Source organism: Aotus nancymaae, unplaced genomic scaffold, assembly GCF_030222135.1.
Source record: "Aotus nancymaae isolate 86718 unplaced genomic scaffold, 86718_ANA_hifiasm-v0.15.2.pri h1tg000014l, whole genome shotgun sequence".
NCBI lineage: Eukaryota > Metazoa > Chordata > Mammalia > Primates > Aotidae > Aotus > Aotus nancymaae.
Window position 1 is genome coordinate 70,485,256 of NW_026988425.1, and position 24,347 is coordinate 70,509,602.

A 24,347-nucleotide genomic window follows, 5' to 3' on the forward strand; every position below is an offset into this window, starting at 1 on the left:
ATTCTGCAGTATCAGTTGTAACATCTCCTTTTTCATCTCCGATTGTAGTTCTGCTGATTTTTATTATCTTTTCTACTAATTTTGGGTTTGGTTTGCTCTTGCTTTTCTAGTTAAGATACATCATTATTTATTATTTATTTGAAGTTACTCTTCTTTTTTGATGTAGGCCCTTATTTATAGTTATAAACTTCCCTTTGAATACTGCTTTTGCTGTATCCCATAGGTTTTAGTAGGTTGGGTTTCCATTATCATATGTTTCAAGAAATTTTTCGGTGTCCTCCTTAATTTCTTCATTGACCCACTGGTCATTCAGGAACATATTGTTTAATTTCCATATGTTTGTATTGTTTGAAAATTCCTCTTCTTGGGGAGGAAGGCAGCAAATCACACAGCCACGTATACACCTATGCAACAATCTTGTATGTTCTTCACATGTACCCCAAAACCTAAAATGCAATTAAAAAAAAAAAAAGAAAGAAAATTCCTCTTCTTACTGATTTCTAGTTTTTATTCCATTTCGGTCAGATAAGATGCTTGATGTTATTTTTTTTTTAATGTTTTAAGACTTGTTTTGTGACCTAACATATGCTCTATCCTTAAGAATAATCCATGTGCTGAGAAAAACAACGTGTATTCTGCAGCTCTTGGATGAAATTTTCTGTAAATATCTATTAGATCCATTTGGTGTATAGTGCAAATTAAATCCAATGCTTCTTTGTTGATATTCTCTCTGGAAGACCTGTCCAGTGGTGAAAGTGGAGTGTTGAAATCTCCAGCTATTATTGTATTGAGGTCTACCCTTGCTCTAATAACATTTGCTTTATATATCTGGATGCTCCAGTGTTGGGGACATATATATTTAAAGTTGTTATATCCTCTTGCTGATTTGATTCTTTATCATTACATAATGACCTTCTTTGTATCTTCCTACACTTTTTGTCTTGAAATCTATTTTGTCTGATATAAGTATAGAAATGCCTGCTCTTTTTTGGTTTCCACCAGCATGGAATGTCTTTTTCCATCCCTTTATTGTCATTCTATGTGCATCTTTATAGGTGAAGTGTGCTTCTTATAGGCACCAGATCATTGGGTCCTGATTTTTTATACAGGCAGTAACTCTAAGTCTTTTGATTGGAGAGTTTAGTTCATTTACATTCAATGTTATTATTGATAAGTAAAGACTTACTCCTGCCATTTTGTTATTTGTTTTCTGGTTGTTTTGTGTTCTTCTCTTCCTTCCATCCTTTCTTCCTATTTTTCTTTTAATGTTTTCTCTGGTGGTATGATTTAATTTCTTGTTTATTTTTTTCTGTATCCATTTAATGTTTTCAGATTAGAGTTACGATGAAGCTTGCAAATACTATCTTATTAATATAATCCATTATTTAAAACTGATGACAACACTGATTGCATACACAATCAAGCAAAAAGAAAACTAATAAAATTTCTATCCTGCTTTTTCACTTTTTGTTGTTTCTAATTATGTCTTATTGTACTGTCCATGTACCAAAAAGTTTTTGTAGCTATGTTTAATCAGTTCATGTTTTAGTCTTTCTACTCAAGACATGAGTACTTTACACACCACAATTCTAGTCTTATAATATTCTGCTTTCTGTATACACGCTATTACTATTGAATTGTGTGCCTTTGAATAATTTCTTCTTGCTTACTACCATCCTTTTCTTTCAGATTGAAGAGGTCCCTTTAGCATTTCTTGTAGGACAGGTCTGGCGTTGATGAAATCCCTCAGCTTTTGTTTGTCTGCGGAAGTCTCTATTTCTATTTTCACTGGATATACTATTCTAGGGTAAAAGTTGTTTTCCTTCAGCACTTTATGTCATGTCACTCTCCCCTGGCCTATAAAGTTTCCACTAAAAAGTCTGCTGCCACATGTATTAGAGTTTAATTGTATGTTGTTTCTTTTCTCTTGCTGCTTTTAGGATCCTTTGTTTATCCTTGACCTTTGGGATTCTGATTATTAAATGTCTCGAGGTAGGCTTCTTTGGGTTAAATCTGCTTAATGTTCTAGAACCTGCTTGTACTCGAATGCTAACATCTTTCTCTAGGTTTGGGAAGTTCTCTGATATTATTCCTCTGAATAAACTTTCTATCCCTACCTCTTTGTCTACTTCCTCTGTAAGGCCAATATCTCTTAGATTTGCCCTTTTGAGATTATTTTCAAGATCTTGTAGGTATGTTTCATTCTTTTCTATTCTGTTTTTGTCTCCTCTGACTATATTTTCAAAGAGCCTGTCTTCAAGCTCACTAATTCTTCTTCTTGATCAACTCTGCCACTAAGAGACCCTGATGCAATCTTCAGTATATCAACTGTATTTTTCAACTCTAGAATTTCTGCTTTATTCTTAACTATTTCAATCTCAGTTAAATTTATCAGCTAGAATTCTAAATTCCTTCTCTGTATCTTAATTTCTTAGTGTTTTCTCAAGACAGTTATTTTGAATTCCTTGTCTGAAGGGTCATGTATCTCTCTGTTTCTCTAGTATTGGCCCCCGATGCCTTAGTTTATTTGGTGACGTCTTATTTCCCTGGATAGTCTTGATGCTTATAGATGTTCATCAGTTTCTGGGCATTGTTAGGTATTTATTGTAGTCTTCACAGTCTGGGCTTGTTTGTGCCTATCTTACTTAAGAAGGCTTTCCAGGTTATTCAAAGGGACTTGGACCTCAAGCCCAATGATATTGAGATTCCTGCAGACTAGTAGAGGTACCACCTTGGTGGGCTTGGATAAATCTGGGAGAATTCTCTAGATCACCAGGCAGAAACTCTTATTCTCTTCCCACTGTGCTCTCCCTCCCCCAAGTGCAGAGATTCTCCATGCCACCCTGCTTCTGCCAGGGGATGGGAAAGTGGTGGCATTGGCAATGCAAGACTGTCTTTCCTACCCTCTTCAGTGCCTCTTTCAGCAATCTGAAGTTAAAACCAGGCACTGTGATTGCCCACCTGATTTTTGGTTCCTATAATGTTGCTCTTTTGTGTGTAATTAGTTGCTAAAATTTGGTGTTCCTGCAGGGGCGACAATCAGTGCAGCTTTCTATTTGGCCATCTTGCTCCACCCTTCAAGATTTGTATTTAAAAACTAAGATCTACCATATAAAGGAATGAAGTATTATAATCTATAATATGCATGAACCTTGAAAACATGCTAAGTGAAAGATGCCAGAAACAAAAGGCTCCATATTGTCTAGAAAAGGCAAATCCATAAAGATAAAAAAGTAAATTAGTAGTGTCCAGGAGACAGAGCAAAGGGAGGCTGGAGAGTCTCAGATACGGAATTTTTTTTAAGGGATGATGAAAATGTCCTCCAATTACATATTGGTGATGGTTGCACAACTTACAAGTCCACCAAAAACCAATGATACACTTCAAAGGGGTATTATAAAATTATATCTCAATTAAAAGAAAAAACAAGATCTGTGCACAAAGTCTGCTCACTGGTATTATTTCTAACTCCTCTCAAAGGACAGCTCTGGGAAAGAGATGTTTCTATATTCATTTCATTTATGATACATGTACATGCATATATAATTACCCAACATCTAGCTATTGATATATAAAACCCACACTGCTATCTCCAATTCCAATCTAATACTATAAGGCTCATTCTGTCCTTCTCCCTATTCGGATTTGTAATTCTCTCCTATAACAGCAAGAAATCTTAGAATCTCAGCATTGGGATCCAGACAGTTCAGCTCTCCTAACCACTACCCTTTAGGCTGACCATTTATTATAACAAAACTACAGCTTAATGAAAAAAATTCAGCACACATCTCTTAATAGATACTCACAGTGATACTGTCCAAGAGTTTGGCCATATGTTTAATAATTTCACCATGTTGTGAAGGTTGCATTTGCAGTAATTTCTTTATAACAACCACACTTTCAGCAACAACTATTTCTGAAAAAGATAGAAATTATTCATACTAAATATGTATAATTCAATTCAAATGCAATATGCTTGGTAAAATGTAAACTTAAATTAGAAAAACATTCTATTTAATACATGCCTTAAAAGACTATGTGAAAAGTATAACCATGAGTACACTTCCAAATTTGAGGGGTGAACATCAGTCTTAACTAAAAGAGTTAACTTTAATTTCTAACCTCTGCTGTTGTCTCCTAGCTTCTGTAATTCCTTTCTTATCTCTGCATCTTTAGGTCAAGAAAGCAAAAGAGGCTGGATTATGCTGCTTATCGTAGTGATCTATGTCTTTGCCTTTTAACCAGAGCCCTCAAATATTGCTCCTTTATTCCTATAAATTATATAGTGGAAATCAAATATCTACAATCTAAACAACATTTTCCCTATTCTGTAGAAAACAGAAAACTAAGAAAAAGAAAAAAAAAATTCTTTAAGTGAAATGTCCAGAAAAGTGAGTAGTAAAGATTAATGACAGTACCAAAGATGTTACTATAGAAATAGCATGGACTGCAAAGCCAGAAAGCGTGGGATTGTGAGCTGGATTGTCTCTATTTGTTCTGTAAGTCCACTCTGACTTTCTCTCCCCAGCACTGTGCCCTAAGAAGCCCATCTGTAGACTACCTCAACCAGACTCCCTTTGCCCTGGCTTATAGCTGTGTTTAGTCAATAGAAAGCTTCAGCAGGAGATGGGGGTGCAGGGAGATATTTATTATCCTGGACCCCTACTCTGCCTGCCTCCTCTCCCTGGTATCACACACAATTCCCTACTGAAGGTACTGCGAGCGGCTCTCTCCTGCAGAGTTTGGTCACTGCTCCAGCTCCTCACACCCCTTCCCTTCAATCCTAGGTATAGTAAAGACCTCCCACTGCTGATAGCCTGTTAGTTCCTAGGTGTTACATCATACCTTGTTGGTTTCCCTTAATCCTGTCCATAGTTTGTGAATAGTTTATTCACTAAATTTGCTTCAATCATCTCTTTTAAGTATCCTACCTGTTTCTTGCCAGTGCCTTAACTAATACAGCAACTGCTACCAGAAGTGGACAGGAAGCAGATCCTCAAATTGAGATTATAGGATTGAGTTATCATACAAAACTGGCCAATCACTGGTGCAGTTACTTTTTGGTGGTACTGGTAAAGAAATGTAATATAACTCACCTGAGAACCTGACATCATGGAATGAATCTTATATAAAGTGTTATTAATGCTGGTGATGTGAAAAAAATAAATCGACATTGTCTTTACTTATTATTTTGATATTTTTATTAACAGCTTCATGGCTATTAGGAATTCCCCTGGCATATAGCACAAAAGTTTAATATTATATTAGAAATACCATGATTTGTGTCCTATTACTCTTTTTTACTAAAATGTATTTTTTTATGAAGCTCCCTTTAAGAATATAAACAAAATTCATCATTCTAATCATTAGTAAATATATATATTTCAAACTGTTTACCTGTTTATCCATAGGAATAATAAATTAAGCAATACTGACTGGGCACTTTGGGAGGCCAAGGTGGGAGGATGGCTTGAACCCAGCAGTTTGAGACCAGCCTGGGCAACATGGCAAACCCCATCTCTACAAAAAATAAAAAATTAGCTAGGAGTTGTGGCATGTGCCTATAGTAACAGCTATTCAGGAGGCTGAGGCAGGAGAATCAACTGGGCCCAGGAAGGTAGAGGCTATAGTGAGCCATGATCACAACACTGCACTCCAGCCTGGGTGACAGAGTGAGAAAAGAAAACACACAAAAAAAACCTAGTATGATTTAACTAAAAGCTAACTAATATTAATGCTTTAGTTTACAAAATGACATAAAATTTCATTTCCTTCTCACAATAACATAAGGCAGGTACCTTATTACTATTGTTTTAAAGATGAAGAAAGAGAGATGCACTGGAATTATATGACTTTGTCCGGAATTCAAACTCAGAATTAGGATGTACATTCTATCTATATACGTTCTATGTTATTATAAACAGGTATTACTTCTATACAGATTACCTCCGGATTCTATAAGGAAAGCAAAGGTAAATCAGAATGAGATTCTGCCGTCATCAAACTTACACTCTAGTAGAAAAATAAATGGTTATGTAATTACTGTGAAAAACAAAATTTGGTAAGTGTGGTTTTAAAGAATCCATAGTATATCAAATTTATATTTTTAAAATACATTATTGCAAAACTAGCCTAAGAAAGAGAAAAAAATGTTGCATAACTTAATTACCTACATGCAGAGGCAGGATTGGCTATGGTTGAAATATGTGTTTGGCATCATTTATCTTTAGGAGCTCTACTTAGTTTCCTATTGTTGTTGTCACAGATTACTAAAAACATAGTGGCTTAAAAAGATGCAAATTTATCATTGTACAGTTCCAGAGTCAGAAGTCTAACATAGGTCTTATGGGGCTAATATCAACCTGTTAACAGGGCTGTGTTCCCTCTGGAAGTTCTATGGGAAATCTGTTTCCTCCTCCTTCCAACTTGTCAAGGCTGCCCACATTCCTTGGTTCAATGACCTCTTCCAACAATCACATCACCCTGACCTTCTGACATCTTCTGACTGACTTGCCTCTCTCTTTACCTTATAAAGACCCACATAATAACATTAGGTCCATCCACATAATCTCCCCATCCACAGAAACTTGACTTAATCATATCTGTGAAGTCCCTTTTTCCATGTAAGGTAACATATTCACAGGTTCTGGGCATCTGTGGAGCACAATAATTCTGCCTACCACAGGTGCCTTCTCATTCCCCTCAGGTAATTCCACTCTACTTCTCCTTTATGCTACCTCTTGGTTTCCAAAGGCCTCAACACTTTGGTGCTACTCTATCAGAAGCACAAAATGATCCGATGTTTTAGATTTTTCCTAATTTCCTCCTTATCCTCAACAAAACTTAATGGACTTAACTCTAAGAAGTACAGTCTACTATCATACTCATTTTACAAATGAGGAATTGGGTAGATTGTGGTATTTTACTCAGGATAGCCGCAACATTCAACATAGGTGGGCTACTCCTACATGTAAGCAAATAGCTGGCAAGAAAGTAAGTGGTCACCAAGACTGTAATATACTTGTCTTATATCACTATCTCCCTCCAATAGACTATTAGCTCTATAAAGGCAGGAACCTTTTATAAGTTAAATAAATGTCTTATTAATATACTCATTAATAAATAAACATTTATTAAATATTTCAACTGATTTAAGTGAGCCATGATCACAACACTGATCTAAGTCTTCAGTAAATGCTTACTGAATTTTTTAAAACTAAACAAAACAAAGTCTTCTGCCCCAATCCTTTTAATTTAGAGTAGATGGAAATAAGATTACTCAAAAAAGTAAATTTTGCTAATGTGTTACCTAAAATAAATTACCTAAGTCAACTGAAATGTAGATTTCTCTTACTAAAGATCCAAAAAAAATTATCAAATTAATCTTAGAGAGTAATAATGGACTGTTTTAGGGCAAGCATCAAGCCTGCTTAGAAAAGTTCTTAACAACACACATACAAAACTAGAGGTCCAGGAGAAATATATTAAACATATATAAAAACAATTGAGCCCAGATGTTGTCCCTGAGGTTTAAGGATTCATTATTTGAAGAGACAATGAGGTATTCATTTCAATATAAAATCAAAGAATCACAGATTCCTAGAGCCTCAAAAGATCTTACAGATTTTAAAGAAACCGAGGCTTCATTCACAGTATTTATTCTTAAAAGTAGATCTTCTAATACAAAGAGGAAGGGGTTCTATTGTCAGGATGGCTATATTAAAGTTAAAAATATGATTTTCTTTTATGTTACTAATTTTGATATAAATATTCTCCTTATTTGTTTTACCTCTCACTTTTACTGAGCCAGACTTCCAAAGTACAAAAAATAGTGTAGCATATGTAATACAGAGATAATTAATCAGGTATTATGGGCTAATGATGATTATGCAAATATAATCTAACAATACAATTTAAGTTTGTTAAAATTCAAACTGCAGGGGGAAAAAAAAACATGGTTAAGAGTTTTATCAAAATAAATGCCTGAACATTACAATATCAAAATTTAAATTAGTGGTCCTCCTACTTTTTGAGAGTATATATTATATTAGTCTTTCATTTTCTAATTATGAAACAATCTAGTCTTCCCTTAAAAGTGATATAGGGGTAGAATATTTACCTTTTAAAGTCAATAAAAATATTTTTTGAGAAATTAAACCTGAAGCAGAAATAACTGCTTTAAAATCCAAAGGCTGAAATTTTCCATAAGAAGAAAAAAAAGAGTCAAAAAATAAAATTGAGAAAATTTGAAATACATTTTGCATTTGAATGAACTAATCAGTGTTCTAACTAATTTCCGGTGCTTTTTGTATGCAACTAAACTGTAAAAGAACAACTGCCCTGGTAAACCTTAGCTCATAATCTTTAATGGTACAAACTTACTTTCCCAAGGTGTATATTTTATTTGGTCAAAAAGAAAGTCATTATTAAAGACACAGGAAAATTTCTTTGAAACACATTCTTAAAATTATACTTTAACATGTGACAAAGAAACAGAGACAAAAGGATTACTGTTAAAAGTAGAAAGAAATAGAGTAAATGATATTTATCATCCTATCTCCACTAACTACTTTGTAGAGACAAAAAAATTTTTCAACATATCTTCTTGATAATTTCTGTCAGCATTTAGTTGGAGTTTTAATATTACATGTGGAAAAATATTACGTCATAATATCTTGAGTTTACAGGTGCAAGTTTAAAATTTTACACTCATAACAAAAATCAATGTTACCTGGGAAAAATTTTGTTCCAATGTTTTTCATCAGAAATACTTTCAACAATGTTATTTCCTAAAGATAGCTACATGTGGGAAAAGATAATTAGGGATAATAGGATTCTTGTACTAAAAGGTTATTTTTCAAATAAAATGTAATCAATTTTGTTGTTTTATCTCATCGGCTGCTATATCATATATGTCCATATCTAGACATGACATAGACATAAGTATATTTTTAATTCCACATATAATTTTAATGATATTACACAGAAAATTATGCTTTTCCTAAAAAAGTCTCATTGTAATTAAATACACAATTATAATAAAAGTCCTCTAAATAAAATTATTTTAAAGGTAAAGTTGGCTTGTTTTTCTTTCTTTCTCTAAGTAGCTTCATTTATTTTAAAGTCTTATCCATAGAAATAACTGAGGCTTTGCCACAAAACAATATGGACTCTAGATTACATATTGTTTTTAAGCCAAACATTTAGATATTGTTTGGCTTAAAAACATGAAGCTGCTCCAAATTGGTGGCTTTTAAATCTGGTTAATCTTGAATATAAAATTATTAGGTGAATTTCTGAGGAAAAAAATGTTGAAGGTATACAGTTAACATTTTTTGATCTAGTCACTTCTCCATGTTATAGTCATTTGCCTGCTTTTAGCACCCTCTGCAGGTGAACCAATATTATGCATGACTTACATACCATTAAAATGCAGTAAAAGGATACAATCAAGGTGATTAAATTATAAAGAAGTAAAACAAATTTTCTTTTATCTGTGGGGGTAAAACAAATACTACCTGCTAGTTAACTACCTATTTTACAAAAAAAAAAAAAAAAAATCCAGAATATGCATATTTATGTGTGCTTCAAGGATTAAATGCTACTTATTGTGAGCATACTACTGATATACCTGGAAAAGCGAAAATGCAAAGTTAAAAAAGGTTACAACTTGGAAATAATACCAATAATATTCAAATTATAAATCAACAGAAAATAAAATGAAACTGTGAACTTACCATCCCTGTTGGATAGCAGACAGACCAAGCCATTGAGACACGTGTCAGTGACTTCCAAGATGTTGGTTGCACATCTGCCTATAGTCTGAATAGTGGCTGCTGCAAATTGTTTATCCTGGCTTTTCACATAGGTCTAAAAGATATTATTTCAATTAGTTTACACATTGGTATTATCAAGTTAACCAAAAACCCTATTATATTAAGCTTTGTCAACATATAAGAATTCCAGAATACATAAACTTCTCATAAGCACAATATGAGGACCAAGTGATGATGTAGATTAATTTCATTTTTTTTGATTTTTTTACTTAAAGAATGTGCCCGTGGAAGAAGCACATTTTCAAGCCAGGCTCATTCACGTGTGGCCATAGTGGCTTGAGACTCCAAAACAGATAGTAGGGAGCAGTCACCCAAAGACAGCAATTAGTTTAAGTGCAAGGTTGAAAGAGATGATGAGAACTCTCTCTTTGGAGGTTTCAGTTCATTTACCAGCAGCATCTGTGAATCTATGAAAAAAAGAGTCACTTTTTCAGAAACACTAAATCTAAAAATTGGGAGAAAAGAAAGAAAGGGACTAGTAGGCTATTTACAAACATTTTACTTTCAAAATCTATCACAATGATGGTAAAACAATAAAAGTTAACAGTGAGTATTTCAATAAAAACTTTAAATACTCAGTTTACAATAAAATGAAATACCATACTTTTGAAATAGGCTTTTTTTTAAAGCATGCTTTCAAAATATACTATAAAGGATGTATATAAAGAAACTTAAAAATTAATAAATAAATCACTGATTTAACAACGGGAAGTTAAAAGATCTTTATAAAATTTACCATAGCCCTAGAGGATTTCACTTTGGTTAGAACTTTCCTAATTTTCAAATAAGGAAAGCCTCCATTGTTTACAGAAATAAATGTACTTTTAATATGCATATTTATATTTTATATCATATATATGAAATTGAAATGTCATTTATAGTTAAAATTTTTAAGAAAGATTCCCAACCTCAAATAAGAAATATACAATGGAAAATTAACACTATGGTTATCAAAAATGCAAAAAAAAGTATATACATTTAAGTGGTGTCTCAATGACAAATGGAGGAGAAAATCTAAAGATAATCTTTAAAAATAATACAAATTTGCTAAAAATGGTACCAACAAGATGATTAAATGTTGAAGAAATAAATTAAATTAATTCAACTCTCCTAGTTCCATGAAGGCAAGACCAATTATATTTAAAACTGTTCCCAAATGGATTATTTAATTTCCTTAACCAAAAAACAGTCTCTATTTTACTCGAAAAGTTACTAAAAGCAAATGTCACATAACTATCAGCATAACACAAACATCTAAAGAAGGCACACATTTAGAGAGTGGTAAAAATGAATACATTAAAAAAAATACTTAAACGTTTGGCTGAAAAATGGATCTTATTAAACATCCTGATATTAAATGGAAAGACTAGATGACCAATATTTTGAAACAGGTCTAGTATGTACCCTCTATACAACCCATTCCATAAGATTACCTAAGTCTCCTTTCCTACAATCCCAGGAGACTTGATATAAGCAAAAAGTGGACAGTGAGGGGACACCCAAAGAGACTAGAAAGAACAGGAAAGGAACAAGAATAAACACAAAGACCAATACTTTAAATAAATAAAATTATAAGAATAAAGTGAAAATCAAATTCAAGTAATGATCTATAGCTATAAGATTTCTGAGTAAGAACTTAAGATACTGTATTTTCTGGCATATAAATATGAGTGTATTTCCAGGACATCTTAATTGTTTAAGAAATTTTCTAGAAAAATACACAACATGAAAGTAAGTAATCTGGGTTATGAAAATATAAATTATGGACATGTCATATTATTCTACTATTCCTGTAAAAAAGTTTAAAAATCACATAGCTAAAAAGAAATAGTGTATATAGTGTCTTATAGCTAAAAAGAAATTTAATATCAGCATATGGTAGAACTATGGCAAAAAATACATCTCTAAAAGCTGGAAGTTGATTTTTAAAAAACACTGTGATTAGTGCATAGTATGTGGTATATTTTTATTAAGAAAACAGATAATGGAACGTAAAACTCATAATACTGATGTAAAGTTTTCTATTGCTGTGATCTACCACTAAGGCTTCAGAGATGACCTTTTCCATTATTAAGGGTATGATGTCCATGAAGTAATTTTTGAGTAATATTTTGGGGGGAAATACAGCTAGGAAGATTCTCATTTGTCAGTATATATGGTATAAAAATACAATAAAACAAATCAAAATTTAAAAAGCAATTTAAAAAATAATGGTGGGGCAATTATAAACAAATTTTTTTGAGCTATATATGAGGCTAAGGGGGCAGTGTCAAAAATAGTGATAGGTAAATAAAACAGAAACAACCAGGTAAGAAATGAAGCCATTTTCATTTCTGAAGAGTATAGAAAGGACTCTTGATGCTGGCAGCACAAAAAGATGAAGTTCTTAACGAAAATAAAATTTCAAACAAAGACAGAGTTATAAACCAAAGTCCTTCAAAGTCTATGAAAATATGAAAGAGAAAGTTGTTTCCCTTAAATTATAAATATGTAATTAATGTTTATTCTTACAAATTTATAAATTTATTAGTTGTCAATCTTGTCCCAATCACTATTTTATGTAAATAATTACATATTTCTAGATAGAAAAAGATACATATTTAAGACTGAACATGTATTTTTAGAAGTTATTGTATAATTAGCACTGTACACAAACCTGAAATTCTCGAAGAAGAGTTGATATGTTGGCTTCATTTGCCAAGTTTGTCAAAATTTCAAGCTACCGTAGAAAAAAGAGAAAGTAAACATTTTAAAACAAAGGTAGCAAGATGAATTTAATAGAGCATAGGCATTTCATTGGAAATTTACTTCTACTTTTAACAATCACACTGTCACCAATGTGATAAGGCAGGCCAACTTATACCCTTATACCCTTCAGGCCAACTTAGTCTACCTTCTTATGTCTACGAACAGATACTAGACAAGTACTAGGCTTTGAAAAAAATTCAGAAAAGGAGAATCCAACAACTTCACTAGTTGTTTTTCCAATAGAAACTCACAATTTATATCTAATTAACCTAAACAATTTACTCTAGTTTGGCTTTTGTCTTTTAGTAAAGTTAGAAAAGAATTTGCCCTCCATGTTAATACATCTGTTTTCCAGATACCAATTAATTCTTTTGATTTGTTCTCCTATAGTCTACCATCCCAAATACTCAGACACTGTAATTCTCTCGTCTGGATTTATAAAGAATGTATAATCTCCAATGGGCTTATGAAAAAAAATTACTAATAAAAAATATTTAATCTTAAGAAAATCACAAAAAAAGAAGAGACAAGCAAATCAAGATGTGAACATAAATATATTCATATTAATAATTACATTAAATAAAGCCAAATACTTACAGCCAACTGATTTTTGATAAAACAAACAGAAACACAAAATGGGGAAAGGATACCCTATTCAACAAATGACGCCATGATAATTGGCAAGCCACATGTAGAAGAATGAAACTGGATCCTCATCTCTCACCTTACACAAAATTCAACTCAAGATGGATCACAGACCATAAAGGTTCTAGAAGATAACATCAGAAAAACCCGTGTAGACATTGGCTTAGCCAAAGACTTCATGACCCAAACCCAATAACAAATGCAACAAAAATAAAGATAAATAGATGGGACTTAATTTAAACTAGAAACCTTCTGCACCACAAAAGAAATAATCAGCAGAGTTAATAGACAACTCACAGAGTGGGAGAAAACCTTCACAGTCTATACATCCAAAAAAGGACTAATATCCAGAATCTACAAAGAAATCAAATCAGCAAGAAAACTCACAGAGTGGGAGAAAATCTTCATGGTCTATACATCTAAAAAAGGACTAATATCCAGAATCTACAAAGAAATCAAATCAGCAAGAAAAATACAATCCCACCAACAAGTGAGCAAAGGATATGAATAGACAATTCTCAAAGAAAGATATACAGATGGTCAACAAGTATATGGAAAAATCATCAACATCACTAATTATTTGGAAAATGCAAATCAAAACTGCAATGCGAAACCACCTCTCTCCAGCAAGAATGGCCATAATCAAAAAATCAAAAAATAATATATGAGGTGAAAAAGGAACACTTTTACACTGCTGGTGGGAATGTAAACTAGTACAACCGCTATGGAAAACAGTGTGGAGATTCCTAAAAAAACTAAAAGCAGAACTACCATTTCATTCAGCAATCCCCCTAGTAGGTATCTACCCAGAGGAAAAGAAGTCATTATACAAAAATGATACTTGCACACACATGTTTATAGCAGCACAATTTGCATTGCAAAAACATGGAACCAGCCCAAATGCCCATCAATCAATGAGTGGATAAAGAACATGTTATACATATATATATATACACACACACATATACACACACAAATACACACACATATACACACACACAGACACACACACCATGGAATACTGCTCGGCTACAAAAAGGAACAAAATAATGGCATTCACAGAAACTAGATGGAATTGGAGACTACTATTCTAAGTAACTGTAGTGAAGTGAAGTAACTCAGGAATGGCAAACCAAACATCGTATGTTCTCACTCATACGATGAGTGGGAGCTAAGCTATGAGGATGAAAAGGCATAACAATGATACACTGGACTTTGGGGACTCAGGGGAAAGGGTGGAGGTGGTAAGAAATAAAAGACTACATATTGGGTACAGTATACACTGCTCGGGTGATGGGTGCACCAAAATCTCAGAAACCACCACTAAAGAATTTATTCATGTAACCAACATCACCTGTTCCCCAAAAACCTATTGAAATAAAAAAATTTTAAAATACCCTAAATGCTCCAATTAGACGGCACAGATTGTAGGAGCAGTTCTCTACATATTCTGGGTACAAATCAGTTATTCAGACACATGTATTAGGAATAATTTTCCCAGATTATCTTTTAATTTTTATTTTGATCACTGTATTTTAACTTTTTGGACAACATTTTTTCTTTTCTTTTTCTTTTTTTTTTTGAGACAAGGTCTTACTCTATCACCCAGGCTGGAGTGCAGTGTTGCCATCATGGTTCACTGCAGCCGCAACCTCCAGGGCTCAAGCAATCCTCCCACTTCAGCCTCCCAAGTAGCTGGGACTACAGGTGCATACCACTACGCTCAGTTTTTTTGTAGGGATAGAATCTCGTTGTGTTGCCCAGGCTGGTCTCGAACTCCTGGGCTCAAGTGATCCTCCTGCCTCAGCCTCCCAAAGTCCTAGGATTATAGGCATGAACCACTGCATCCAGCTGGACAACTTTTTAAAAACAATCTCAAATATATGAAAAAGTTACATGTATAGTACAAAGAACTGTTGTTGTTGTTCTTCTGAACCATTTGAGACTACAATTGCCAATGTGATGCTACATTATCCCAAAAACTTTTGTATATATTTCCTATAAACAAGGACATGTCTCAACAGACTACAATATAACTAAGAAAATCAGGTAATTAGACAGATGCATTACTTTCACACAATTCTCACTATGCATTTAAGTTTCAATAACTGTCTCAATGATGTATAATAAAAGGATCCAGTTCAATATCACATACTGTATTAAGTTGTCTCCTTCAGTCCTAAACAGTTTCTCAGTCTTTCTTTTAACTTTCATGACCTTAACACTTTTTGCTAATTATAAACCAGTATTTTTTTTTTTTTTTGGTAAAATACCCTTGAATTAGGGTATAATTTAGACTTTATTATTAAACTCAGTTTTCATATGAATAATGCACCATTCTAATATTGAACAGTCTTGAATAGTCCATAATCCATCCTTTCCTCATTGGTTTGTAGTATCTCCTCTAGTATATAATACATTTTTGCATGTATGGGCATGTTTCTAGCCTTTCTACTCTTTCCACTTACTTTTCTAAGTATCACACTATTTTAATCACTATAAACTTATATTCCTAACTGCGTTCTACACCATAGTTAGTACTTCCTGAAAATAATGCTCTTTCATAATCCCTTGTCTTAGCATAAATTGTGTTTTTCATCTACTCTAACCCTTCAACCTCCCAACCAACCTGACAACCAAGAAAAAATTTCACAATATTATTCTTTTAAGAGCCACCCAAACATCATCGTTTCTAAACCTCTCAGAGAATCAGCTCCACCTTTCTGTTCTTCACAATACTCAATTCAAATATCTGTATCATTTAAAACATACAGTACTAAAATAAGTTAGTTAGAAGTAGGGTCTTTATCACCCAGGCTGGAGTGCAGTGGCATGATCATGGCTCACTATAGCCTCAAATTTCTGGGCTCAGGCAATCTGTCCACCTCAGACTCCCAAGTAGCTAGGATTACAGGCATGAGCCATCACGCCTGGCTAATTTTGATTCTTTTTTGTCGAGACAGAGTCTCACTTGTTGCCCAGACTGGTCTTGAACTCCTGGCATCAAGCAATCCTCCTGCCTTAGCCTCCCAAAGTGCTAGGATTACAGGCATGAGCCACTGTGCTTGGGCCTAAAGTTATTTATTTAAACACCTGTCTCCTTCAGTAATCTGTGAGTTATTCAAGTTGTAGGTAGCATGGCTTAAACTTACATTATCAAAATGTACCACAGTAACTAGTATATAATAATATAGATTGAAAAGTATAAAGAAAAACCCTTAATTGTATCGATGTTTTTTGAAAAGCAGGACTCTATTCTGCAGATGCTAAAAAGTATGATAATATCTCTTCAAAATAAATGTATTAAAAGCATCTAAAAAATGAAAGCATACATACCTTCAGTGTCTTGATCATAGTTGGATCAGTTGACCTAACATAGAAACTCTTCAGATAAGGTTCAAACATCCCCTAGATAATAAAAATTAACACATAAATACATTATGATACTAATGTGTTCATGTGTCTCTTAAAATTATGTGTTCAGCTGCACTCCAGCCTGGCGCCTGGCAACAACAGAGTGAGACTCTTGTCTCAAAAAAAAAAAAAAAAAAAAAAAAATTATCTGTTCAGAACATACATACCTTTCTTTGAATTGACATTGTTGCTATATTTTGTAGGACAATATACTGCACCTCCCTAGAAATCAGAAGAGAATTTTCACTGGGTATATTTTCTAATGAAACATATTTGAGTAAACACTACAATAATGAAAAAGAATTAGCAATAATTTCATAATGAATGAGACTCTTAAATGTAATGCCGAAAAGTTTTTAGTAAATTTTAGATGTGTGTCTTCTTTTTAACGCACTTTTACTATAAAGTACCAATAAATCAGATGTGATTCATCATGAAGAACAGTTAAAAAAATTTTATAATGAAGTACTCCTAAAATATGAAGTTAACATTGTAGCTGCTTTGAATACATGCAAGGAAGGTATTCTTAGGGTTAATGGGGTAAATATGACCACAGTGTTATTATAAACTCATTAAATAGCTCATTCTGCCCAGGGCAAAGGCCAGACTTAAAAAGTAGTCATGTTATTTTTATATCCAAATATCTAATAAAAGAACTGAATCTGGTATAATGCTTCAAGTGAAAAATCCACTCCAGATATTCTGAACTAGACATAGGAAAAAAAAAAAATTACTGAACTAGCAAAAGAGAAAAATAATAGCTAGATATAAAGATAGGGAGAATAGGAACACAAAGGAAATGGCATCTCATTTGTTACTAAGCCAATCAAGAGCTAAAATTGTGGACTAAGTTCCAGTTAAGGGCAATATTCCCCCGCCAACCCAATTAGTGGAAGCAAACACTCAATGAAAAAAATTGTTTCAAATTTAAAACAACTAATTAACTAAAAAACAGTCAAGGTATGACAAATAGCTGAAACAAAGGTATTCTTAAACACAGAGAACAAAACAAAAGTCTGAATTAAACCTGAAATCATGATTTTAATGTTATATGTCATGGAAACTCAACAAATTGTTTTAAATTGTTGACCTAAACCACTGAATTATAAGGAGGTAAAATTAAAGAAGGAAGTAAAATTAAAATTAATTTCTGTCCATCTGAAACTAAGAGTGTGCAATCTTTAAAATGAGTAGCTATTAAAAACACAGCTCTTTTTAAAGTGGAGGAAAGCAGAGTAATTAAATATTCCAGTTTTACAGGAAGCACAATTCTAGCATATACTACATAACTTAGCATACATATTGCTCTATATAAAACCATGTATTAATACATTGAGTAAGTCAATCTGATAGTACTTTGGAATAGTTTTTCAGTGATTCCAGATTTACTAAAACTCCCAAACATCATCATTGCCATACCTAAAAACAGCAAACACTAACATGAGGCTACTAGTGACAGCCTAGTATTATGTCACAAAATATTTTCAATCTCTTTGGGCTTGAGGTTAAAAAAATTTCAGTATTTAAGTTTGAGATCAATGTATAAAGATTTTTGTAATAACCCCCTTAAGTATGAAAACTTACTGACTGATTGATAAAATATAGTCAGTTACGTATTAAACACCTGAAAGATTATATTTGTTCAAACACTACTTTTGAAAGAATACAAAAGAAAAAAATATATAAAATCATGACCTACCTATTGCTACGAAGTAAACGCACTAGTGATTTCGAAATTATGCCAGCTTCAGATTTTGGTGATATGTGCCAATACAGCTGAGCAACTGCCATAACCACCTACAAAATAAAGCATAAAAATAACAGGAATTATGAACAGTAGAGCACTCTACAGCTTCAAAATCCATTCCTATACATCATTTCCTCTAACTCTTACAAATTCCTGATACATAAAATGAAATGTTACTCTTTGTACTGAGTTGAAGAAGTGTCCCCCACCCCCAGTGCCAAATTCTATCCTCAGAATCTAATCTAATTTGGAAGTAGGGTCTTTGCAGAAATTATTAACGGAAGAACTGAAATGAGATCATGCTGGTTAAGAGCCCTAAATTGAATGAAAGTGTCCTTATAAGAGATAGAAAAGGACAAAAAGTGACACAGTGAAGGCCACGTGAAGATGGAGATGATTAGTGTGATACATCCATAAACCAAGAAATGTCATGGATTGCTGGCAAACACCAGAAGCCAGGAAAGAGATGGTTTCTCCCTCAGAGTGTACAGAAGGAACCAATACAGATTATACCTTGATTTCAGACTTCTGGCTTCCAGAAATGTGACACAATAAATTTCTGTTGTTTTAATCCACTCAGTTTATGGCAATATGTATGGCAGTGCTTTGAAATGAATACATCCTCAGAAAAGAAGAGACACTGAATGAACTGCCCAAGGTGTAAAGCTCAAGACACTCAAAATTCCATGCTCCTCGGCAAAGCTCAAAACACTCAAAATTCCATGCTTCTCGGCTGCTGCTCTGAGACTGGGGCTTTTTAAGAACTGTAAGCATGCCTTTCTAAATGAAGCCAGGATAACAGTAACAAGTAGGCAGAAATAAAGAAAACTCAGCACACTTAAGTTACAATTAAAGAAACTCCATTAAAACAAATACATCTATAGCAGTAGCATTTAAAATAATCTTGTTTTTAAAAACACAGTACCTTAAAAAGAGCTTTTGGTTCCAAGCCATTATAAGGGTGATTCAAAGACTACACATGGTGGCTCACACCTGTAATCCCACCACTTTGGGAAGCCGAGGCAGGTGGATCACTTGTGGTCAAACGTGAGACTAGCCTGGCCAACATGCTGAAACCCTATCTCTACTAAAAATAAAAAATTAGCTAAGCATGGTGGTGCATGCCTGTAATCTCAGCTACCTGGGAGGCTGAGGCACAAGAATCATGTGAACCGGGGAGGTAGAGGTTGCAATGAGCTGAGATCTGCCACTGCACTCCAGCCTGGGCAACAGAGTGAGACTGTCTCAAAGAAACAAAACAAAACAAACAAAAGGTGATCTGAATTTCTTTGTTTCAAAACATAAGAATACTGTTTCCCCTACATGCCTCTATACTCAGATTCAGAGTGACAACTGCAGAAACATAGCTACAGATGTTACCAATGCTGTCTTTGGCTCAAAGGACACACTAATAATACTTTAATTCTGCTTTGTTCATAAAGTTTGAACAAATATGTGGCAAAAGTTCTATTAATACGTATGCCTAAATAGTATACAGCACAGGAGAGTGTTTGAAGTAAAAAAAAAAAAAAAAAGTTTCTTCTAAAACTAAAAAACTTTTAAAAAATACGGTATACAGGGTCTTAAATTTACTGTTTTTTATTTCTGGTACTTTCTTACAAGTTTGATTTATAGCTGTAAGACATTAGTTGAGAATTTTAGGAATGTAAGAATATATCATTTCTTCACTTGTAAACTACAAATACAATTTAGTTACAAAATAAACTCTCCTGAATTTTGAATCTTATAAAATAAAACAATCTCAATTAATGATTGACCTAATCCAAGGTCAGTCATTTTTAAAAAGTATTAATATATATACCTGGCTAATAAGTATTAGTAAATGATAGAAAAGAAAGCTGAATCTTAATTTTAATCTATCTTACAGATAGTAAATCCTTTTTCCTTACAAATAAAAGTCCAATCCTACTGTAAGAAAGTAAGAAAGAATTTTAAATGCCTTTAAAATTCTAGCTTCCACTTGGTATATCATCTGTTCTAATATGTTAGGGTACTCCAAAATCTGAAAGGACTAAATGAGCCTCTTTCTCCTCAGTATTTAGAAATCCAACAGTTTAAAGTTTCTTTGATACCCAGAATGTGAAATGTATAGATGCACCTGAATGTGATGGAGAGAATGAATCCAAGCTGGAAAACACTCTTCAGGATATTATCCAGGAGAACTTCCCCAACCTAGCAAGGCAGGGTACCATTCAAGTCCAGGAAATACAGAGAATACCACAAAGATATTCCTCAAGAAGAGCAACCCCAAGGCACATAACCGTCAGGTTCACCAGGGTTGAAATGAAAGAAAAAATGCTAAGGGCAGCCAGAGAGAAAGGTCGGGTCACCCACAAAGGAAGCCCATCAAACTCACAGCAGATCTCTCCACAGAAACCCTACATGCCAGAAGAGAGTGGAGGCCAATATTCAACATCCTTAAAGAAAAGAACTTTCAATCTAGAATTTCATATCCAGCCAAACTAAGCTTCATAAGCGATGGAGAAAGAAAATCCTTTAATGAACAAGCAATTGCTGAGACCTTTTGTCACCACCAGGCCTGCCTTATAAGAGCTCCTGAAAGAAGCAATAAGCAAGGAAAGGAACAACCAGTACCAACCACTCTAAAACCATACCAAATGGTAAAGACCATTGACACAATGAAAAAAAATGCATCAATGAACGGGCAAAACATCCAGCTAGCGTCAAAATGGCAGGATCAAATTCAGACAACAATATTAACCTTAAATGTAAATGGGCTAAATGCCCCAGTCAAAAGATACAGACTGGCAAATTGGATAAAAAGTCAAGACCCATTGGTGTGCTGTATTGAGGAAACCCATCCCACGTGCAAGGACACACATAGGCTCAAAATAAAGGGATGGAGGAAGATTTATCAAGCAAATAGAGAGCAAAAAAAAGCAGGAGTTGCAATCCTAGTCTCTGATAAAATAGACTTTAAACCAATAAAGATCAAAAGAGATAAAGAAGGGCACTACATAATGGTAAAAGGATCAATGCAACAAGAAGAGCTAACGATCGTAAATATATATGCACCCAATACAGGGGCACCCAAGTATATAAAGCAAGTTCCTAATGACTGACAAAGAGACTTAGACTCCCAAACAATAATTGTGGGAGACTTTAACATTCCACTGTCAATATTAGACAGATCAACGAGACAGAAAATTAACAAGGATATCCAGGACTTGAACTCAGATCTGGACCAAGCAGACCTAATAGACATCTACAGAACTCTACACGCCAAATCCACAGAATGTACATTCTTCTCAGCACCGCACTGCACCTACTCTAAAATTGACCACATAATTGGAAGTAAATCACTCCTCAGCAAACGCAAAAGAATGGAAATTATAAAACAGTCTCTCAGACCACATGGCAATCAAACGAGAACTCAGAATTAAGAAACTAACTCAGAACCGCACAGGTTCATGGAAACTGAACTACTGGCTCCTGAATGTCGACTGGATAAACAATGAAATGAAGGCAGAAATAAAGATGTTCTTTGAAAGCAACAAGAACAAAGACACAATGTACCAGAATCTCTGGGACAGATTTAAAGCAGTGTCTAGAGGGAAATTTATAGCAATAAATGCCCACATGAGAAGCGAGGAAAGATCTAAAATTGACACTCTATCACCAAAATTGAAAGAGCTAGAGGAGCAAGATCAGAAAAACTCAAAAGCTAGCAGAAGACAAGAAATAACGAAGATCAGAGCAGAACTGAAGGAGATAGAGATATAAAAAGCCCTCCAAAAAATCAATAAATCCAGGAGCTGGTTTTTTGAAAAGATCAACAAAACAGACCACTAGCCAGATTAATAAAAAAGAAAAGGGAGAAGAATCAAATAGATGCAATAAAAAAACAATAAAGAGGATATCACCACTGCTTCCACAGAAATACAAACTACAACCAGAGGTTACTACAAAGAACTCTATGCACATAAACCAGTAAACCTGGAAGAAATGGATAAATTCCTGAACACCTGCATCCTCCCAAGCCTAAACCAGGAAGACATTGAAACCTTGAGTAGACCAATAACAAGGGCTGAAGTTGAGGCAGCAATTAATAGCCTACCAACCAAAAAAAGTCCAAGTCCAGATGGGTTCACAGCCAAATTCTACCAGATGTATAAAGAAGAGCTGGTACCATTCCTTATGAAACTATTCCAAACAATCCAAAAAGAGGGAATCCTTCCAAAATCATTTTATGAGACCAACGTCATCCTGATACCAAAACCTGGCAGAGACTCAACAAAAAAAGAAAACTTCAGGCCAATATCCATGATGAACATTGATGCAAAATTCTTCAATAAAATACTGGCAAATCGACTGCAACAGCACATCAAAAAGCTTATCCATCATGATCAAGTAGGCATCATTCCAGGGATGCAAGGCTGGTTCAACATACGCAAGTCTATAAATGTAATCCACCACATAAACAAAAGCAAAGACAAAAACCACATGATTATCTCAATAGAGACAGAGAAGGCCTTCGACAAAATTCAACAGCCCTTTATGCTAAAAACTCTTAATAAACTAGGTATCGAAGGAACATATCTCAAAACAATAAAAGCTATTTACAACAAACCTACAGCCAATATCATACTGAATGGGCAAAAACTGGAAGCATTTCCTTTGAAATCTGACACTAGACAAGGATGCCCTCTCTCACCACTCCTATTCAATATAGTATTGGAAGTTCTAGCTAGAGTAATTAGGCAAGAAAAAATAAATAAAGGGTATTCAACTAGGAAAAGAGGAAGTCAAATTGTCTCTTTTACAGACCACATGATTGTATATTTAGAAGACTCTATCATCCCAACAAAAATCTCCTTAAACTGATAATCAACTTCAGCAAAGTCTCAGAATACAAAATCAGTGTGCAGAAATCAAGCATTTCTATACACCAATAACAGATTAACAGAGAGCCAAATCATGAGCGAACTCCCATTCACAATTGCTACAAAGAGAATAAAACACCTAGGAATACAACTAACAAAGGATGTAAAGCACCTCTTTAAGGAGAACTACAAACCACTGCTCAAGGAAATAAGAGAGGACACAAACAGATGGAAAAACATTCCATGCTCATGGTTAGGAAGAATCAATATTGTGAAAATGGCCATAGTGCCCAAAGTAATTTATAGATTCAACACTATCCCCATCAAGCTACCAATGACTTTCTTCATAGAACTGGAAAAAACCATCTTAAACTTCATGTGGAACCAAACGAGAGCCTGCATAGCCAAGACAATCCTAACAAAAAGAACAAACCTGGAGGCATCATGCTACCTGATTTCAAACTGTACTACAAGGCTACAGTAATCAAAACAGCATGGTACTGGTACCAAAACAGAGATATAGACCAATGGAACAGAACAGAGGCCCTGGAGGCAATGCCACACATCTACAACCATCTGATCTTTGACAAACCTGACAAAAACAAGCAATGGGGAAAGGATTCCCTGTTTAATGAATGGTGTTGGGAAAACTGGCTAGCAGTGTGCAGAAAGTAGAAACTGGACCCCTTCCTGACACCTTACACTAAAATTAACTCCAGATGGATTAAAGACTTAAACATAAGACCTAACACCATAAAAACCCTAGAAGAAAACCTAGGCAAAACCATTCAGGACATAGGCATAGGCAAGGACTTCATGACTAAAACACCAAAAGCATTGGCAACAAAAGCCAAAATAGACAAACGGGATCTAATTAAATTCCAGAGCCTCTGTACACCAAAAAAAACTATCATTAGAGTGAACTGGCAACCAACAGTATGGGAAAAATGTTTGCAATCTACCCATCTGACAAAGGGTTAATATCCAGAATCTACAAAGAACTAAAACAGATTTACAAGAAAAAAACAAACCCATCCAAAAGTGGGTGAAGGATATGAACAGACACTTTTCAAAAGAAGACATATACGAAGC

The 24,347-nt window shown here is 34.1% G+C and overlaps 1 protein-coding gene across 3 annotated transcripts in view; it reads right to left on the bottom strand.

Moving 5' to 3' along the window:
• AP3B1 (adaptor related protein complex 3 subunit beta 1) overlaps nt 1-24,347 on the bottom strand; it is a 285,248-nt gene that overhangs the window by 144,145 nt on the left and 116,756 nt on the right. For all 3 annotated transcript variants that reach the window (XM_012462113.2, XM_012462114.3, XM_012462116.2), the window contains exons 9-14: nt 18,343-18,440; nt 16,811-16,865; nt 16,566-16,637; nt 12,493-12,555; nt 9,738-9,870; nt 3,807-3,916 (exon numbers count right to left, since the gene is read on the bottom strand). In XM_012462113.2, coding sequence (XP_012317536.2) covers nt 3,807-3,916; nt 9,738-9,870; nt 12,493-12,555; nt 16,566-16,637; nt 16,811-16,865; nt 18,343-18,440 — 531 coding nt within the window. The remainder of the gene's footprint in view (nt 1-3,806; nt 3,917-9,737; nt 9,871-12,492; nt 12,556-16,565; nt 16,638-16,810; nt 16,866-18,342; nt 18,441-24,347) is intronic.